Genomic DNA, 19,387 nt, shown 5'->3' on the forward strand with positions numbered 1-19,387 from the left:
CTCAGCTGTAAAAAATGGTGACTTCACCGTTTTCAGCCGATCTTGGATGGACCTTGAAAAAATCATGTTGAGTGAAATAAGTCAGAAACAGAAGGATGAATATGGGATGATCTCACTCTCAGGCCGAAGTTGAAAAACAAGATTAGAAAAGAAAACACAAGTTGAACCTGAAATGGAATTGGAGTATTACACCAAAGTAAAAGACTCTGGGGTGGGTGGGTGGGTGGGGAGAATACAGGTCCATGAAAAATGATGAATGAAATAGTGGGGGTTGTATTGCTAAATGGGAATCTGGGGAATGTTATGCATGTAAAAAAAAAAAAAAAGAAGTAGAAACGCAAAGCAGAAATTGACTGAGTTTGGAGTATGGCACCAAAGTAAGAAAGCAGAAGTATACTAGAGTTTGCAGTGAGTACCTCCCTAATACTTCCTCTCCACTTTTCCAAGCTTTGGGTCCATGATTGCTCAACAATTTGTTTGGCTTTGTATGTTAACTCTCTTTTCAGTCACCAGGTTCCAGGTGTCATCAGGATGCCGGCCAGACTTCCCTGGATTGAAGACACCACCAATGTGTCCTGGAGCTCAGCTTCCCCAGAGACCCATCCTACTAGGGAAAGAGAGAGGCAGACTGGGAGTATGGACCGACCAGTCAACGCCCATGTTCAGCGAGGAAGCAATTACAGAAGCCAGACCTTCTACCTTCTGCAACCCTCAATGACCCTGGGTCCATGCTCCCAGAGGGATAGAGAATGGGAAAGCTATCGGGGGAGGGGGTGGGATATGGAGATTGGGCGGTGGGAATTGTGTGGAGTTGTACCCCTCCTACCCTATGGTTTTGTTAATTAATCCTTTCTTAAATAAAAAAAAATTTATATGATCTTTATTTATTATTGGATAGACTCGGTCATAAATTGAGAGGGGAGGGTATATAGAAAGGAGAGACAGAGAGACATCTGTAGCATTGCTTTACCACTGGCAAAGCTTTCCCCGGGCAAGTAGGGAATGGAGGCTCAAACCCAGGTCCGTGAGCACTATAACAGGTGCGCTCAACTAGGTGCGCCACCACCCGGCTCCCAATAAGGAACTTTCTTATAAGGACAGTTACTATCACAGATATTCAAAAGTCTTCTGTCTTTGGAGTCAGTTGGCTTATTTATTTTGGCCTTTATCATGACACTGTGGTTTTAATTTCCAAGTGGTTTTAGTGTGCTGAATCTGTGGATTTCAACTCAAAAACATTCAGGTGAGGAAGGTTCTGGTGTGAAATGGCCCTGACTTATGAAGAGAAAATGGCAAGGCTGGGTCTTTGCTGACCAGAAAGGGAGGCCCATTTCCCACCCCAGAAGGATGATACTCTCTAGGGGCAAAGTCACTGTGGAGCTTCTCAATCTTCCATGTCACTAAAGGAAAACGTCACAGGGAGATGCCCAGGAAGCCACAAAACACAGGCAGCTGAGGAAGTCAGTCTGGAGTGATGTTCCAAATTGGCAACAGGCAGCTCCACTCAGGGACTGGATGTGAGGCGGCTGCACTGGGTTAAAATGTAATGTCTTCTCTGTGGCAGGAGCAAACCTTTCATTAATCCAGTGTGGAAGGAGAGAGGGTGTGTGGGGGCATGCTTGTATTAATGCGTATATTTAGTTTATGAAAGCACTGCTCATCTCTGGTTTATGGTAGTGTGGGGGACTGAGCCTGGGACCTCAGAGATTCAGAGATGAGTCTATTTACATAACCATTATGCTACCTCCCCTTCCCTGAATGTGTATTCTTATGAATGCACATAGTTGTGTGTGTGTGATATGCATATATGGTCTGTGCATGTCTGCGTGACTGTGTATGGACTCTTGCACCTGTGTGTGCGTCTGTGTGTGTAGAGGGGTTGGGACCAGCATAGCAGGTGTTCCTGAGGGCAATAGAAACACAGTTCTCTATTTTAACCACTGGCCCAGTTAGTAGAGAGAGCCAGATGTTCCGTCTCCTCTCCAGTCACCTCACGGTTCATCCACTAAGGGACTTTCAAAGGGGGAGACCCGTTCATTTACAGGTGAGAAGATAGCTGGCTGATGGAGGCGAAAGAGCTAACATTACCTCATTTTTTTTCTGGCATCTGTTCTACTTTGACTAATGTGTGGCTTACAGATTGTGGTACAAAGGTGACAGCTTCTGAGGAGCCATGTTTTCAGTGGAGAGTTTGTGGAGGTTATAAGGGCACACCCTGATGACAGCCCCTCAGCGGGCCCTTCAGAATTACTCTTTTGTGGTCTATTTGCATTTAAGTTTGGACAGAGAGAAGACATCCTCCTCTAAGTTATTGAGCCCACATCCCAAGTGACGCTGGGTTGGGACAGCTCTGTAATGGTGTTGAGTTCAGAAGCCAGGATGGGTGGCATGTGTGCTGAGACTTAATTTTTTTTTTATTGCCACTGACACTATCACTGGGGCTCAGCGCCAGCATGAGGCAATCATTTCCCCCCTTCCCTTTTATTTGATAGATACAGAGAGAAATGGAGAGGGAGCATGGAGGCATAGAAAGGGAAAGAGAAAGAGAGATACCTGCAGCCCTGCTTCACCATTCATGAAGCTTCCCCTCACCTGCGGGTGGGGGGACTGGGGGCTTGAACCCAGGTCCTTCCACATAGTGGTGTGTGCACTCTACTGGGTGTGCCACTGCCCACCAGCTCCCGTGCTGGTACTTGTCAGAACTCATCCCAAATGCCAGAGCCACAGCATGCCCCTTTTTTTTTTGACAACTGTGTGTCCCCAGCAGCTGGTCTCTGATGTCATACCATGTGTGGCACACACGTGTGCAAAAGCACACAAATGTGCACATACAGGAGCAGGTGGTGGTGCACGAGGTCAAGCACACATATTACTATGCAACACACACACACACACACACACACACACACACACACACACACACACACACACACACACAGAAGATAAAGCCAAAGAGAGACATAACAGACCATGGAAAACATTTCTTCAAAAGAATCTAAACTGAGATCGGATTCTTGCACAAAGACCAGGCATTATTTCGCCTTATGAGCTAAAAAAAATGGGTCATAGGAACCCTCCTTAAATTTTTTGAAATTATCTGTTGCTGAAAAGGCAAAGGAAGGCCTAGGCTCAAAACCCAACAGATTGGTGTTTATTAGGCTTCCGGTTTCTCCAGCTGTTTCCTGCTGAGGTGATGCACCCACAGGGTATACCTGGAGGCTCCTGGTCACAGGTGACATTCTCTCACAGGGGAATTTGTCTCTCAGTGAGAGAGCTGGGGGAGTGAGCCAGTGACACAGCGTCCCCCAGCCAGCCCTCTCCCTCCAGCTGGGCCGCCTGATGGAACAGGGTCCCGGGTTCCTCCAGGCGGAGTCCAGTTCACCTGGGCACTGGGACCTGCCAGTGGTGCGGGTGTGGCGTGAGGTCTCTACCTGGCTGTGCTACTCCAGGCAGTAGGCTACAGCTGGGGTGTCTCCCACAGGTTTCTTATTTATTTTTGTTTTCTGTCATCACCAGGGTTTCCCCACCCTCTCTCTCTTCCTCCTTCTCTATTTATTTGTTTACTTATATGAGAGAGGAAAAGGAGGAAGGATGGGGGGGGAGAGAGAGAGACCACTCTCGCACACAAAATGCTGGGGATCAAACTCTGGCTCTCATGTTTGAGAGTCCAGGGCTTTACCCACTGCACTACCTCCCAGGCCACCCTGCTCTATATCTCTACCTTGTTGGCTACTAACTCCCATTTCAGGAAACCAAACCAAGCCGAGAAACAGATGACTGAATCAGTACGTAAGGCTTGTCACAGGAGACAGAAGATGAGGGAGACCAAGACGCAAATGGTGTTGTGTGTTTTTCTCTCAGGATCAAATTCTAAGGAGCCAAGTAAATGATGGAATGCTGAAAGTAATCATGTTCCCTGTGATACAACGGGCAGTCTGGTAACAGCTTCGTTGCATCCTATTCCTCGCTTCTATTTGGAAACCACTCTGCTGCTCAGAATCTAATCCTAACAGTCTTTCCCACTTGCTCCACCATTTCGTTGCTGGGACTCTTCTATGCAAGAGTGCTCCTGTCAAATTGAATTAGCATCAGAGACACACCATCAACAGATGTGTGTTGATCAAAGGACTCAGGACAAGGTCAACGGGGAAGGTTGTCAATTGTTCCTTTCTGGAGGCAGGAGGAGGGGAGACACCATGCGTTACATCCTGGTCACGTTATATGTGGACCTGAAGGGCAAAGTTCTGCGCCTCTAACTTGTGGCTTCCCTTTGCAAGTCACTAGAGCTTCCCTTCATTAACAGAGGGGGTAATTTCACCACCTCACTTTCCAAGTCTCCTGGAAGGTGAGTGACCCTCAGTACAGACATCCTGCCCCTCTGCCCCCCCCCCCCTCCACAGGAGCCTGCTGATAAAGAGATACCTGGGTCTTTGTAGATGCTCAGTACACCCTTGAAGTAATGAGGTAAAAATCTTTCCAGTAAAAGCAGCACGTCTTCCAGCTCTTCCAGAATCCCCACCAGCAGGAAGTTTTCATTCACGTTCAGCTTGGCTCTTTCCAGCGCCCACTCACCGGGCTCCCTGAATGGAGAGAAAAGCACTTTCAGATGGGAGGTTCACTTCCGGCAGGAAGCAACAAGCCACTGGAAGTGACTGTTTCTCTTGCCCACCCTGAGAGTTCTGCAAATCATCGTGTGAAGATCAACATAAAGTGCCACGAGGACAAGCTCCAAGTTTAGGAAAAAACACAATTCAACAAATGTTTGAGGAGCCAGAAAGGAAGGGGGCTCAGTGGCTAGAGCACAGGAGTTGCATGCAGGGAGCTCTAGGATCCATCCCTGGTATCTAATGGGCCATGATGGTGTTAAGGTTTCCTCTTCCATAAGAATAAATAAGCTAGTGGTCCGGGAGGTGGCGCAGTGGCTAAGGCACTAGACTCTCAAGCATGAGGTCCTGAGTTCAATCCCCGGCAGCACATGTACCAGAGTGATATCTGGTTCTTTCTCTCTCTCTCTCCTATCTTTTTCATTAATAAATAAATAAAATCTTTAAAAAAAAAAGAAAACTAAAGTTTAAAAAAAAGAATAAATAATCCGGGGGCTGGGCAGTAGCGCAGTGGGTTAAGCACACATGGCCCCAAGAGCAAAGACCGGCATAAGGATCCCGATTTCACAGGCGGTGAAGCAGGTCTGCAGGTGTCTGTCCTTCTCTCCTCCTCTCTGCCTTCCCCTCCTCTCTCGATTTCTCTCTGTCCTATCCAACAACAATGACAGCAATAATAACAACAACAACGATAAACAGCAAGGGCAACAAAAGGGAAAAAATAGCCTCCAGGAGCAGTGGATTCACAGTGCAGGCACTGAGCCCCAGCAATAACCCTGGAGGCAAAAAAATTAAAAATAAATAAAAATAAACAAGTTAACTAAAAAGTACTCCAGGGAGGGCACAGGAATAGCTCAACTGTAAGAGGACTTGCATGTCTGAGGCTCTTGGTTCAGTCCCCAGCGTTGTATGTACTGGACTGATATTCTCTCATGATACGCTCATGGGTGTGTGTGTGTGCGCGCGCACGCACACACACACACACACACACACACATACATACACCTCCCCTTTTCTCTCTAATCTTAAAAAAATACTTGAGGGGAGCCAATGGTGGCGTACCTGCTTGAGTGCACACGTTACAATGTGCAAGGACCTGGGTTCAAACCCCTGGCTCCCACCTGCAGAGGAAAGCTTTGTGAGTGGTGAAGCTTTGTGAGAGTTGCAGGTGTCTGTTTCCCTCTCTATCTCCTCCTTCTCTCTCTATTTCTGGCTGTCTCTATCCAGTAAGTAAATAAAGATACTTAAAAAAAAATACTTGAGGTGGCTGAGTGACGGTGTTCTCAGTTGAACATATGCATTGCCATATGCAAGAACCCAGGTTCCCATGGCCCCCACCTGCAGGGGAGGCTTAACAAGCAGTGCAGCTTTGCTGCAGGTATCTCTGTTTCTTTCTTCCTCACTATCCCCCTCTCCTTTCAATTTGTCTCTATCCTGCCAAAATAAAAAGTAAAAACCATTGAGGGGGATAAAATCTTTTTTCCAAATTAACTACTTTCACTGTGACAGAAAGTGAGTCACCTGGCACCAAAGCTTCAACCTTGAACCTGGAGTATTACAGGAGGGAGGCTGGGAGTGCAGTCTACCTGGACTCGTGAAGTGCAGACAACTAGCACTTTGTCGGTAAACCAACGCTTGTGTGATGGTGAACTCAACAAAAACAGCCACAGAAACAATGGTGCACGTCATCGCTAAGCGGTAATTACAGTGTGGCCAGAAAAAAAGTACAGGGATGGGCTGCAACTTAGTGACAGCTGTCTCCCCTTGGTGTCTGTGGGGGACAAAACTGACCTTTTAATCAAATGTTGCTGCTGGCACAGTCTGATTTCCCACCAAGCAACAACATGCACTGTAACTGCCAATCCTTCTCAAGACTCAAGACGTGACATTTTAGCTAGTACAGTCAGTGTTGAGCTAGACCAGAATCCCCTGGGAGGGGTCCAAATATCTGAGCCCTACTTCAAAAACTGAGACTAGTCCCCACCCTGAGCAAGCACCCTGGGGTGCTGAGGTGAGAGGCAATCGGGCCTCTCTCTGAAGGTCCATACTGTGTGAACAGCAGTGCCACTGCTCAATTTTGGCTTCTGGTGGTACAGGGTATTGAACCTAGGACTCTGGAGTCTCAGGCATAAAAATCTTTTTGCATACCCATTATGCTATCTTCTCAGTCCTGGTGTTGAGTGTGTGTGTGTGTGTGTTGTGTGTGTGTGTGAAGGGGGAAGAGAAGTTTTGTATATGCGAGGCCCTGGGCTTATTCCTAGTACTTCCTATAACAAAGTTGTGTTGTATTGCGTTGTCTTTCTCAGATGCAAAACTTACAAGATTGTGAAAAAGACAAGTTAGTTAATAAAAGGAAAGTCTTGTATCTAAATAAATCTAGTGGTGTGATAATAGAAAACATAGTATTGTCTATTTTTAATTTTTATTTAGTATTGGTTAGAGACAGAAAAATTAAGGAGGAAGGAGAAAGATGGAGCTAGAGCGATAGAGACAGAGACACCTACAGCCCTGCTTCCCCACTCATGAACCTTCCACCTGAAGGTGTGGGCCAGGGGCTTGAACCTGGGTCGTTGCACATTGTAATGTGAGCACTTAACCAGGTGGGCCACTGTCTGCCCCCCACCCCCATATTAGGGTCTTTCTACTAAGTATTTCTCTGGAATAAGACACTACTGAACTTTACAAAAAGTGGGGTATGTCACTTAGGGGTGGAATCTAAGAAGACAGAAAAGGGAAAACAGAGTGAAACTTGGATTCACGGTGATATGCTGTACCTACAGAAAGGATTCTGGAGAAGGGGGCAGGAGTGGGTGAAAAGTGTGTTGGGATCCTGGTGTTTGGTGATGGAAATGGACCCAAGTTGGGGGAGAGAGTTTCACCAACACGTATCACAGGGAGATGAGACACTGTACCCATATGTCAACAAGTACTATTAACCATCAAACTCTCAATAAAATGATAACGAAGTGGAATCTGGAGAGTGAATCCAGGGCATCACCTGTGCACTGCACCAGTGAGAGGCCTCTCCAGAGAGAGGAGAGACATTATAACCCAGCTCCACCACCCATGGAACTCCCTTGGTGCTGTGCATGGTACTCTTCTGTGGTCCTGGGTATTGAATCCAGGGCCTCACCGGTGCTAAGGCACATGCTCTGCCAAGTGAGCTATCTTTTGGTTGCACAAATGAACTCTGAAGGTCCGGTAGTTGTAACCATGATGGAGGAGTGGGTTGGGCATTTGGTCCTATTCTTGGGTCTGAGTAGAGATCACGACAAGCTAAATACGACAAAATAATTTAGTTAGTATTCCAATTCCACAGCTTTATGGAATAGTGCAAAGGCCTCTGTGAAACCTTGAGGGACTCGGTTTGGTGTACTACACCAAAGCAAAGGACTCTGGGAGAGGCTTTCAGGTCCTGGTGCACTATGATGGGGGACAACCCAGGCTGGGGGTGAGAGTGCCTTGCGGAAAATCTAGGAATTTTACACATGTACCAACAAGTGTATTTACTGCCCCAATTAAAAAAAAGGTGATCAGTCAGTATTGATGAAAGCTCAGTAAAGGTGAGCTGTCTATAGTGGTGAAATTCCAGAAAGTCAAGAGGCTAAGGTCACAAAAGATTTCCACACTGGTTCAATCAGCTGTTTTTGTTACCCTGGTTCCCCCACATCCGAGGCCACCAGTCTTTCATCTTTACCTGCATCTGGGGTGCTGTCCACAGAAATACGGGATGATGTAAAATAACCTGGGGTTGGAACACTCGGGGTAGTTTTCAAGGATACACTCATTGATATCCTAGGAGAGAATGATACAACAGTGAGGTGTCCTGTAGTCTCTGCAGGGCTTGAAGTAAAAGGGACCATTTGATGACACGGGGCATCCATGGAGAAGAGAAAATTCACAGATTTCAAGAGAAAACTTTCTTTGGACTACACACCATGCAGTTTCACCAGGCAGGTACACACATGGTCCCAACATTTCAGAGATGCTGGTGAATGCTTAGCTAGATCACAAGCATATTTTTTTCTTTTCTTTTTTAATAAATGAGTGCTTAATAGCACTTCACAAAATGGTAATGTCTCCGGGGTCTAGTTTCACACCCATCCATGTTGTGTTCAAGTCACCCCACACTTCACCAGGAGCATGTGCCCTCACTTTGAAAGTACATTTTCCTGTGGAGATGGTGTCATAGTTGGAAAAAATAACTAGAAAGCTGGATCAGGGAAGAGAGTAGCTCCCAAATAGGGGGAAAGTATTGTAAACAACATATGGTTAAAACAACATATGGCACCTACAACGTGGGACATGACCTGCCCATCCCCCAGATAAGTGACAATTTGGCTGCCTATGCACTATGGCCTTCTCTTCTGCTTGTGAAGAGATCTCCAAAGGCCTCTGCCCTTTCTTCACGAGACTGTTTCGCTGTTTCTGGTACATTTATCTCTGGACCACTCTGTGGTTTCCACCCAATGCCAGCCCGCATGAGCCGGCTTTCCGCCGCGTGGCACGGGGCATTGGGCATGGGCTTCCCCCATGCTGCTCGGCCGCAGAGAGCAGGGCAGCAGGCATGGCAGGCAGGGCTGCAGCCCATCATGCCCGCCCGCCCTCCTGCTATGAAGTCTGGACAGATCCTGGACCACCTGGAGACCACGGGCTCCCTGCCGAAACTGGGCCCCCTAGCCGAGATCCCCAACTCAGCTCTGATGTCAAAAAAGCTAGAATACACAGAGATTCCTGCAGAGATCGCTACCTACAATTCCTGGAGCTGAAGTTGCGCAAGAAGCCACCGCCCAACAACGCACCCCCGAACAACTAGACAGTACAGATCTAAACTCGTGTTTAAAATGACATGTCTTCGTAACAAAAGTTTTTCTCCTTGTGTATTTGAAAACCATGTTTATGTGTGTGTTCAAATATGGGCGGGGTAGATAGCACAATGGTTATACTAATGATTCTCATGCCTGAGGCTTTCTTTTTTTCCATGGTTCTCTGTTTACCTTTCCACATTTTATTGTTTAAACTTTAAACAAACTTAAAATCATACTAAAAAAGACTTCCAATTGTAATAGAGTTATCAATTGTGGTAAACTTCTAACCTGCTACAAGTTTTGTTTCATAAGTAAGTGAATTGCAGCTGTCAAGTTCTCTACAGAAAAGCAGAACTCCAGCAGCTGACCTTCCTCATACAACGTTCCACCCCCTGGCATTCTTCAGTGGACATCTGCTTTGGACTGACACTTCTATCAGACTCACTGGTACACCTCTTGGACACTTTACACAACTCTACAGCAGCTTCCCTTTATGCTGCTGGGTTTCTCAAAGACTGACTGCAGCCAGCTGACTTGGGACTTTAGGCCATACGCCCCCATGCTAGAAAATGCCCGTTGAGACAAGTAACACTCCCCCAGAGGCAAGAAATGTTTTTCTAGCTGATAAAGTCTTGCCCACAGAGGCAAAAACGCCCCCCCCACTCAGGCCTTCCCTTAGCAGCACACTGGTTCTTGTTGCTCGCTTACATGTTCCTCCATGTTGCGCCAGTTTCTTTTTTAAAAATGCCTGTACGATATAGGTTTCTGTTCACCCCACACTCCTGATACTATGGTCATTTAGTTAAAAAGAAAAGGGGGAATTGTTGTATGCTTCACATTGGTTTTGGTCTCACCCCTCCGCCTCTGGGAGATTGTGGTTTAGCCCTTGCTAGTTTTGCGCCTCTCTTTCTTCCTGCCCCCTACCCTACGTACTTCTTGAGTTCCTGCCGCAGCCACCAGAGAAGGATGCAGGACAGATCTGTGTGGTGATTAGTTTAGGAGTCTCTCTCTGCTGCGGGAGGAGAAAGACGGAAGAGCACATGTTGGCCCGCTCGTGAATAAAGATTAAACTGCGTTCTCAGCTCAGCCGTGTGTCTCTGGTTGTCTCTGTTACCCGCCCGTGAAGCCAGACCGGTTAAAACAACAGGAAAGCATATAAATATTGTTAACTGTAAACACTATCGATTTGATCTGGGGCCCCATACTCAGCACTGGAGCCTGTGTAACCTCTGCATCCCTATAGGTCTGAGCTCACATTCTGTGGTCACGGCTAGGAACATTCCAGGCTGCATTAATTTCAGGACCCATCTTCCTCGGGTGGTAGGTACATTATGTTGTCCAACCTCCCTTCACAGAATGGAACATTCCCTACCATTGTTGATCCACATTGAGGGCAAGGTCCTAAAGGGGCCCACAAAAGGGTCCATTATGTTGTTCCTGATGGAAATTACCAGTGACGGTGGAATATACCTAAAATAGACCTATGAGTTTTTTCCAAAATGGAAACCCCAAATATTCATCTGCAATATTCTTGCTTTGTTCATGACTAGTCAACAATTTCTTCTGCTTTATACCTTAACTCTTTTTCAGCCACCAGGTTCCAGATGCTACCATGATGCCAACCTGGCTTCCCAGGGCAGATGATCCCACCATGTGTCCTAGAGCCCCACCTCCCCAGATCCCTGCCCCACTAGGGAAAGAGAGAGACAGGCTGAGACTATGGCTCAACCTACCAACACCCATGTTCAGCAGAGAAGCAATTACAGAAGCCAGACCTTCCACCTTCTGTACCCCATGATGATCCTAGGTTCATACTCCCAGAGGGATAAAGAATAGGAAAGCTATCAAGGGAGGGGACTCGATATAGAGCTGTGGGGGTGGGCACTGTATGGAAATGTACCCCTTTTATCCTACAGTCTTGTCAACATTTCCACTTTATAAATAAAAATTAAAATTGTTTTAAAAAGGAAAATACATTTTCTATCTTCATAGTTGTATTATTCACAGTAGCCAAAATAGGGAAGCAACCCAAGTGTCCAATGACATATAGCTGGATAAAGAAGTTATGGAATTTATAGTCAAAGGATTCCCATTCTGAAATCAAAAAAGATGAGACTGCACTCTCTGGAACAAACTGGATACAACCAGAGAGGACTGTGCTAAGTAAAATAAGAAGTGAAGGGCCACTGCTAGATGGCTCTTCTCATTTGTGGGATATCAAGAATTAAAGTGAATTAACTTGGAAAAAAATTGGCCACAAACACCGTCAGCAGTTCTAAGCATTGTGGTCTACTGTGGTCTTAGCAGATACCGGTCAACTAGGAGGTAGAGAGTTGGCATTTAGCAAATATTTGTTGAATAAATCCAGCCTGGTATAATTCTTAACTCATTCTGACTTAAGCAGATATTTCTGTATAGCCAGTCCTGTACAAATGTGTTTCCTTGCATCTATATGCCAAAACAAATACTTAAAATAATTTCTGGTGTTCTACTGGGTCAGAGAGAGGCAGGATCTCTATGTACACACATTTCCCCACTTTTAGGGGCAAGAGGTGTTGCTCCAGTTAGCAGAAATGCAAATGAATCTGAGCCACTCTCCTGTTCAAAAGACTTTGAGGGGCTCAACAATGCAGTGGGGACAGCAATCTGTTAAGACAGCAGTTAGAACACTAAGACCCTAGGTCTTACTTAAGAGTTTTTGATATGATAAGCTCGGCTGTTACACAGGCTCTTGTGCTGAATATGAGTAGATGTGGGCCCTAGGTAAGATCGATGGGGTTTATAGTTAATGGTATTTATATACGTTTCCCATATTTGGAAGTCATTCTTTGCCCTGATCCAGCTTTCTACTCCTATTCCCAATTCTGACACTATCTTCCCAGCAATACTTTTAGCCTACCTGTATGTTAGCTGTTGGGTTCAGGCAAAAATTACTAAAGTCATGGGCCCCTTGGAATATACCTAAAATAGATTTCCTAGCTTCTCCCAACATGAAGACCCCACCCCAAATCTCATCTGCTATATTCTTATCTTTAGGTTCCTGATTATTAAACAATTTGTTCTGCTTTATATCTTAATGCTTTTCAGTCACCAAGTTGCAGATGCTACCATTATACCAACCTGACTTCCCTGGGTAAACTACCTCACCAGTGGGTCCTGAAGGCCCACTTCTCCACAGCTCTGTCTCACTAGGGAAAGATAGAAACTGGCTGGGAGTATGGATCGACCTGTCAATGCCCATGTCCAGCAAAAAAGTAATTACAGAAACCAGACTTTTGGGGCCCAGGCAGTGGTGCACCTGGTTAAGTGCACACATTACAGTGCTCAAGGACCCAGGTTCAAGCTCCTGGTCCCCACGTACTTCACAAGTGGTGAAGTAGGGCTACAGGTGTCTTTCTGTCTCCCTTTCCTTATGCCGGTCCTTGTGCTTTGCGCCACCTGCGCTTAACCCGCTGCGCTACAGCCCGACTCCCGCTGTCTCCCTTTCCATCTCCCTCTCCCTTCTCAATTTCTCCCTGTCTCTATCTAATTAATAAAAAAAACTTGAAAAATTATATATATAATTGTAACCCTCTTATGCCACAATCTTGTCAATCACTATTAAATCAATTTTAAAAAAAGATAAAAGATAAAAAAACAAGAAAAATTACTTTATCATTGTCTTAATGGGGTCCTGGGAGAAAATTAAATGCTGTGGTTCATTTGCTCTTCTTACACTGAAACCAAACCAGAAGGTCTCACTAGCCCAAGCCCCTAGGCACACACCATTATTTATGTACACAAGAAAATTCTGAAATGAAATCAACGCAAATAAAACTCAACAGCAACTACCCAAGACTTCAGGAATACTGAATTCATGTCTCTGCTATTTTAAGGTATCAAATATTAATGTGGCACTTTTACATATAGTAAATGCCTATAAATATTAAAGATACCTTATTTTTGCAATATTAAGTTCCCATCTTTACAAAGAAATCTCTCTCCATCTCTCAGGATCATAGCAAAATGATCAAAATTCTCCACGCATGAGTTATGTCAACTAGCTCACCCACTGCACAGTAAGACATGCTTCCCAGTGGGAAATTTACTGTACCAACAGTGTATGTTATCATCTAAGGAGATAAAAAGAAAAAAAGGATCCAAGTCCAAACAGAAGTTCAAAGAAAGAATAACATGGGAAGACATAGACTTAATGAATGACTCAGTGTTCTCACTGTAGAAAGGAAATTATACCTAATGATAAAAGAAAGCATGACGGAGCCTCTGGTCTCATTATCTTTCATGCTGTTCTGCTCTTTAGAGCAGGGGACATGTTGGATCTTTCTCTCTCTCTCTTTAAATTGTACTTTAAAAATATTATTTATTTATTTATTTATTATTGGATTGAAACAGAGAGAAATTGAAGGGGGAGATAGGGAGGGAGAGAGACCCCTCAGCTCTGCTTCATTGCTCGTGAAGTTTTCCCCTTGCAGGTGGGGGCCTGGGGCTTGAACCTGGTTCCTTGCACATCACTTAACCATGTGTGCCACCAGCTGCCCCCCCCCCCACACACACACAGCCAAGAAGAACCTTCTTGTCCTACACGTGAAGGCAGAATGACAACTTGACCTCATCTTGAAACGTTTAAGGAAACATCAGTTGAATGTGGGAAGCTAGCTGTTATTTTATATGTTCTAACTCCAGGTAGGAGCAATCATTTACTTATTTTTCTCTTGCAGGCAGTTGAAGATCCTAACAGTGATTCGCAGAAGATTGCAGAGGGTTATTCAAAGAGGCTGCTGCAGATAGGAGATAGCAAGCACAGTGAAAGCCCATGTCCTGTTCAGGCAGAATCTAAATTGTCCTAGAGAGCAACGGACTGTGAATTAAGATGGAGTGTTTTGTTTTTATGGTGTCAGCCTAATGTCAGAGGCTTGCTGTGAGCAGACTATAAGCAAAGACCCTGACCAATTGCTTTCAGCTGGTCACCTGGATCCTGGGGGGTTCCTGCTGAGGTCAGTGTATTAGATCTGTGTGAAAAATGAGGTTCAACCAGGAAGTCACATCATGTACCATGTCACCAGAATCCATTAAGCTCACTGCCTTCCTTTAGGTTTTCCTCCTTCCTTTCCCAATATGCCACCTTGCTGTGTATGCATGTGTGTCCATTGGAAATTGTCACTGCTGTCTTCCCTGTTCCTCACAAGGGCCTCTCACTTCCCCAGAGGTACCCAGGGTTCTCCTGTTCTCTCTAGCTTCTTCCTCGGCCTCTACTGATCAAATAGTGAAAGCTCACAAATTTGGTGTCTAGCGGAAATGGTTTTATAAATCAAGGTTCACGGAGTATATAAATAAGTTATCAAGCTTAATGTGCTTCCCAGAACTATTTGCATTTTAATAGAGGACAATTTTTTTTTTTTTGCCAGCAGGGTTACTGCTGGTGCTTGATGTTTGATGTCTGCATGAAGATGAATCCTCTGTTCCCAGTAGCCTTATTTTTTTTTTTCTCTTATAATTTCCAAGGGCAGAGATAAAGTGAGAGGAGAAAAAGAGAGACCAACAGTATTTCTATACTGCTGGTATAGAAACTTTACCTACAGGTGAGGACTGAGGGCTTGAACCCTAGTCCCTGAACCTGACACCATGTGCATTCAACTAGGTGGGCCTGAGGGTAGTCCTTTTTCCCCAAAGTAAGGTTCTAATAGTTAGGATGGGAACTAGAGACAAAAATTGATGGGAGGAGAAGAGAGTATTTTACTGAGCTTTTACCAGTGTATGTACTGAAAGGTTGCAAAATCAATGAGAAAGACACTGGAGACTTTATCTTAGTAAGTGAACAAATGTGAGGGGCCACTCACTAGGACTTGTCTAGCTAGGGGCAGAGGTACAATGGATGCTAGGGTTGCCATAACCCCTTCCCTGAGTGTATCCCTGAGGGTAATATCAACTTCCTGATGGTTCACCAGAACTCACCTGGAACTTGCTGTCATACTCTGAAATCACTTCTTTTTTTTTTTTTTTTTTAATTTTAATTTGCCTCCAGGGTTATCGCTGGAGCATGGTGCCTGCACCATGAATCCACTGCTCCTGGAGGCTAGTTTATCCCTTTTTGTTGCCCTTGTTGTTTATCATTGCTGTTATCATTATTGTTGTTAGTAGTATTTTGTTACTATTGTTGTTGGATAGGAGAGAGAGAAATGGAGAGAGGAGGGAAAAGACAGAGATGAGGAAAGAGAGACACCTGCAGACCTGCTTCACTGTCTGTGAAGGGACCCCCCACCCGCCTGCAGGTGGGGAGCCAGGGGCTCGAACTGTGATCTTTAAGCCAGTCCCTGAGATTCAGGCCGTGTGGGCTTAACCCTCTGCTCCACCACCCAGTGCCCTCTGAAATCACTTTTAGCTTCTGGAACCTTCTTTCTCTATAACCAGGGGCACTAATGCCCCCCCCCCCCCAATTCTATAGCTAATGTTGAGCCCAGAGAAGAGGAACTTAAGGAGCAACAGTATAAGAAAATTCAAGGCAGAACAGAGTACACAGTGGGGGTGGTGTACAGTGGGTCAGGGGTTCAGGGACCCATTACGCTAGATGAGCTCCTGGGTGTTGTATAACACCTCTTCTGATGAAAAGGTTCTAAATCTGAAAATCCTTGCTGTAGGGCAACACCCAGAGACATTGGGGGATTGGTACAGCTCACAACATCCTGTTCTTCACCTCCAGTCTCACCACTGGGCTTCTTCCTTGTTTTCAAAGGTACCTTTTGGTAGCAAATGATAAGTTCCCTGTCTGTGCCTGAACATGTCTTAGTTTCCTTGGTACCAGGGGTTCACCCAGATTCTTTCTGGAGACACTGTCTTGCTGAGCCTACATAGTCCCTCAAAGGGCATGACATCTGCTAATGTTAGGAAGCTGGTATGACATGCCCTGTTACATGAACTTGAGCTTTTCATATCATCAACTCTTGCATTCTGGACCTTTTATTGGGACCTTGCTGACATCTCATCAGTGACCGTGATCAGGCTGCCACACTGTGCGCGGCCCGTGGGGTTCAGTCGGCTACACTGTGGACAGCAGGGTCTGGTGTCCCACCTCACACATGACACTGCTTCTCCCTTGCCCTGTTTAAGCAGGTGCTTCTGATGACAGGGCTCAAGTGGTCTGGTCTCTTTCACTTGGTCACGATTACTTGGATTTTATGATTAAGGCATCTTGCCAAGAAACCAAAATAAGAGAAAACGTCCTCTTTTTCCTAAGGTTCAGATGGTCGAGATTTCTATCCTCCCCTGGATTAACTCTTTAGGGGAAAGAGGGACCTACCAAACCCATGTCAACTAAGGGAAAAGTGAGTTTCTTTTCTTTTCTTTCTTTTTTTTTTTTGCCTTCAGGGTTATCGCTGGGGCTCGCTGCCTGCACTACAAATCCACTGCTCCTGGAGGCCATTTTCCCCCATTTTTTTGTTGCCCTTGTTGTTACTGCTGTTGGATAGGACATAGAGAAATAGAGAGATGGGGAAAACAGAGAAAGAGAGAGAAAGACAGACACCTGCAGACCTGCTTCACCATCTATGAAGCGACCTCCCTGCAGGTGGGGAACTGGGGGCTCGAATGTGGATCTTTACGCCCGTCCTTGCGCTTCACGCCATGTGCGCTTAACCCTCTGTGCTACCACCCTTCCCCCAAGAGTGGGTTGCTTACGGAAGCGTTAGCTTCATAATCTTTCTCTGCAACTAGAGACACTACCTTCTTCAATTCTATGGCTAATTCTGAGCTCAAAAAGGAGGGATTTAGCAAATACCAATAAAAAGTGAAGTTAGACAAGAGTCCACGGTGAGGGTGGGTATATAAGTGGGCATTGTGTTAAGATGCTAGGTAGTACTGGTGCCCCAAATATCAAAAAAAAACCCATATTTTCAAAGCACATGGTATCTTTTCTCAGAAAGAAATATGACTGATTGCAATTTTCGTCTCTAGTGCCCATATCAAACCTTTTCAGCTAAGCCATGTCAATTCCTTGGTTATTTGAATGAATAGAGGTCCTTTGAGCCTATAAAAAGCTGGGCCATCAACCTGGCCTTCAGGAAGGAGCATGGCATGCAGGTGGCATGTGGGCAAATCTCCCAAATTCAACTCTCTCAACCTTCAGAAAGCCACACCTGCTATGTCCGACGCTGCTCCAAGGCTCCAGGGTAGGGAGGCCTGCCAACCACGCAGACCTCTGCCAGATTGTGTGGCTACTTTATTAGGTGGATAAATGTCTACAGATCCTAGTGTAAAAACACCAGGTCTAGCCCAGTTCTGGACAAACATTTTCCAAAGTTAAAGTGGAATACATTATCAATCGCTACTTCTCATAATTCTAGCTTTTTTGGCTGACATTTTCCTTCTGCAGAGAATGTCTGGAACTAGAACACAAAGAACGCCTTGAAGCAGAGGTTAAACCCCAGTGTTACTGGAGAAATTATGGCCCCCACCCCCTAAATATTATACCAAGTGTGATGCTGTGAGAGTCCACCTTGACCAAAAATTCCAGGCACAAATTTTACAGGCCCATAAATAATGAGGATTGGATTCAGTGATTAGTTAAAGGAACACCAAGAACCAGAACTGGACATCAGTTCTTTAATGTTGCTCATTAGAAAGAAAATGCAAGATAGACTTCTACTAGGATTCTGATTTTAAATTTTCAGATAGAATTTTGGTGTTTTTTTTTTTAAATATATAGCTATGTTTTACTGATGCAACTGGAATTACCACACTAAGTTTCACATGTGCTTGGCCAGGAAAATAGCTCAACTGGTAAAGCATCAGATTTGAATGCCTGAAACTCCCCATTCAAGTCCTAGTGCCATATGTACCAGAATGATGCTCTGACTGGTCTCTCTTTTCTGTCTGTCTCATGTGAAACACTTTTTTAAAAAAATATTTATTTTATTTATTTATTCCCTTTTGTTGCCCTTGTTATTTTATTGTTGTAGTTATTATTGTTGTTGTCGTTGTTGGATAGGACAGAGAGAAATGGAGAGAGGACGGGAAGACAGAGAGGAGGAGAGATAGATAGACACCTGCAGACCTGCTTCACCACCTGTGAAGCGACTCCCCTGCAGGTGGGGAGCCGGGGTTTGAACCGGGATCCTTATGCCGGTCCTTGTGCTTTGCGCCACCTGCGCTTAACCTGCTGCGCTACAGCCCAACTCCCCGAAACACTCTCTTTTATGTAATCAATAAAATAAATTTTAAAAGTTTTAAGTGTGCACCATTAAAATTCATTATATGTATATTCGACGTTAGAATTTTTTTATCTAGTTTACATCGCTGATGTCACACTATGACTTAACACAACTTTATTTCAGAGATTCTTAATTTGGAATAATTTGAAATTGGTTATACAGTATGTTTAAACAAGCCCAGGTGGAAAGTTCAATAAGCCAATGCTAAAATTCTTTATTATATTCTCAAAGACAGCATCTAGTGTCCACAGGGTGTCGTGTTAAGCATCGTAGCATTGCATAGTTGATGAATAAATGTATATGAATTCCTTTGTTTTGAATATGTAACCATACTAATATTTATAAGGACATCTTCTTGGTAATTGGCTCCTTTTACTTATATGTGCTGCCACTTTTATTCATATGCTTTTGACTAATATCAAAGAAGGTCTTAAAAACTTATTTAAATGGTGACCTAGCCCTGTCCCATTATTTTTAGTCTCTTCAATAGATGGGGCATCTCTGTCTTTAAGAAGTCAACTCAGTCATGCATTGCTATTTTAATCATTGATATGTACAGACTTTTGCATCTTATCTTGTTTTCTACTTTGATTCTTTTTCTCTGCTATTTTTTTCTTCATTTGTCCTGTTGGTTTCACAAAGTTATTATAATTTTTTAAAAAGAAATAATCCTTTCCTTCTACTGTTTTAGACTGTAAGGCCTGCATATCTGTTATTTTTACAATTATCTTTATTTTATTAGTATTATTGTTAACATTCTAGGGCTGTATCTCAG

At 44.6% G+C, this 19,387-nt stretch overlaps 1 protein-coding gene across 6 annotated transcripts in view; it reads right to left on the reverse strand.

The window, feature by feature from the left end:
* Nucleotides 1–19,387, reverse strand: part of UST (uronyl 2-sulfotransferase) — a 426,518-nt gene that overhangs the window by 104,573 nt on the left and 302,558 nt on the right. For all 6 annotated transcript variants that reach the window (XM_060205366.1, XM_060205365.1, XM_007516394.3 and 3 more), the window contains exons 6-7: nt 8,299–8,396; nt 4,423–4,580 (exon numbers count right to left, since the gene is read on the reverse strand). In XM_060205366.1, the coding sequence (XP_060061349.1) occupies nt 4,423–4,580; nt 8,299–8,396 (256 nt within the window). The remainder of the gene's footprint in view (nt 1–4,422; nt 4,581–8,298; nt 8,397–19,387) is intronic.

This window comes from Erinaceus europaeus, chromosome 13 (genome assembly GCF_950295315.1).
Source record: "Erinaceus europaeus chromosome 13, mEriEur2.1, whole genome shotgun sequence".
Taxonomy (NCBI): domain Eukaryota; kingdom Metazoa; phylum Chordata; class Mammalia; order Eulipotyphla; family Erinaceidae; genus Erinaceus; species Erinaceus europaeus.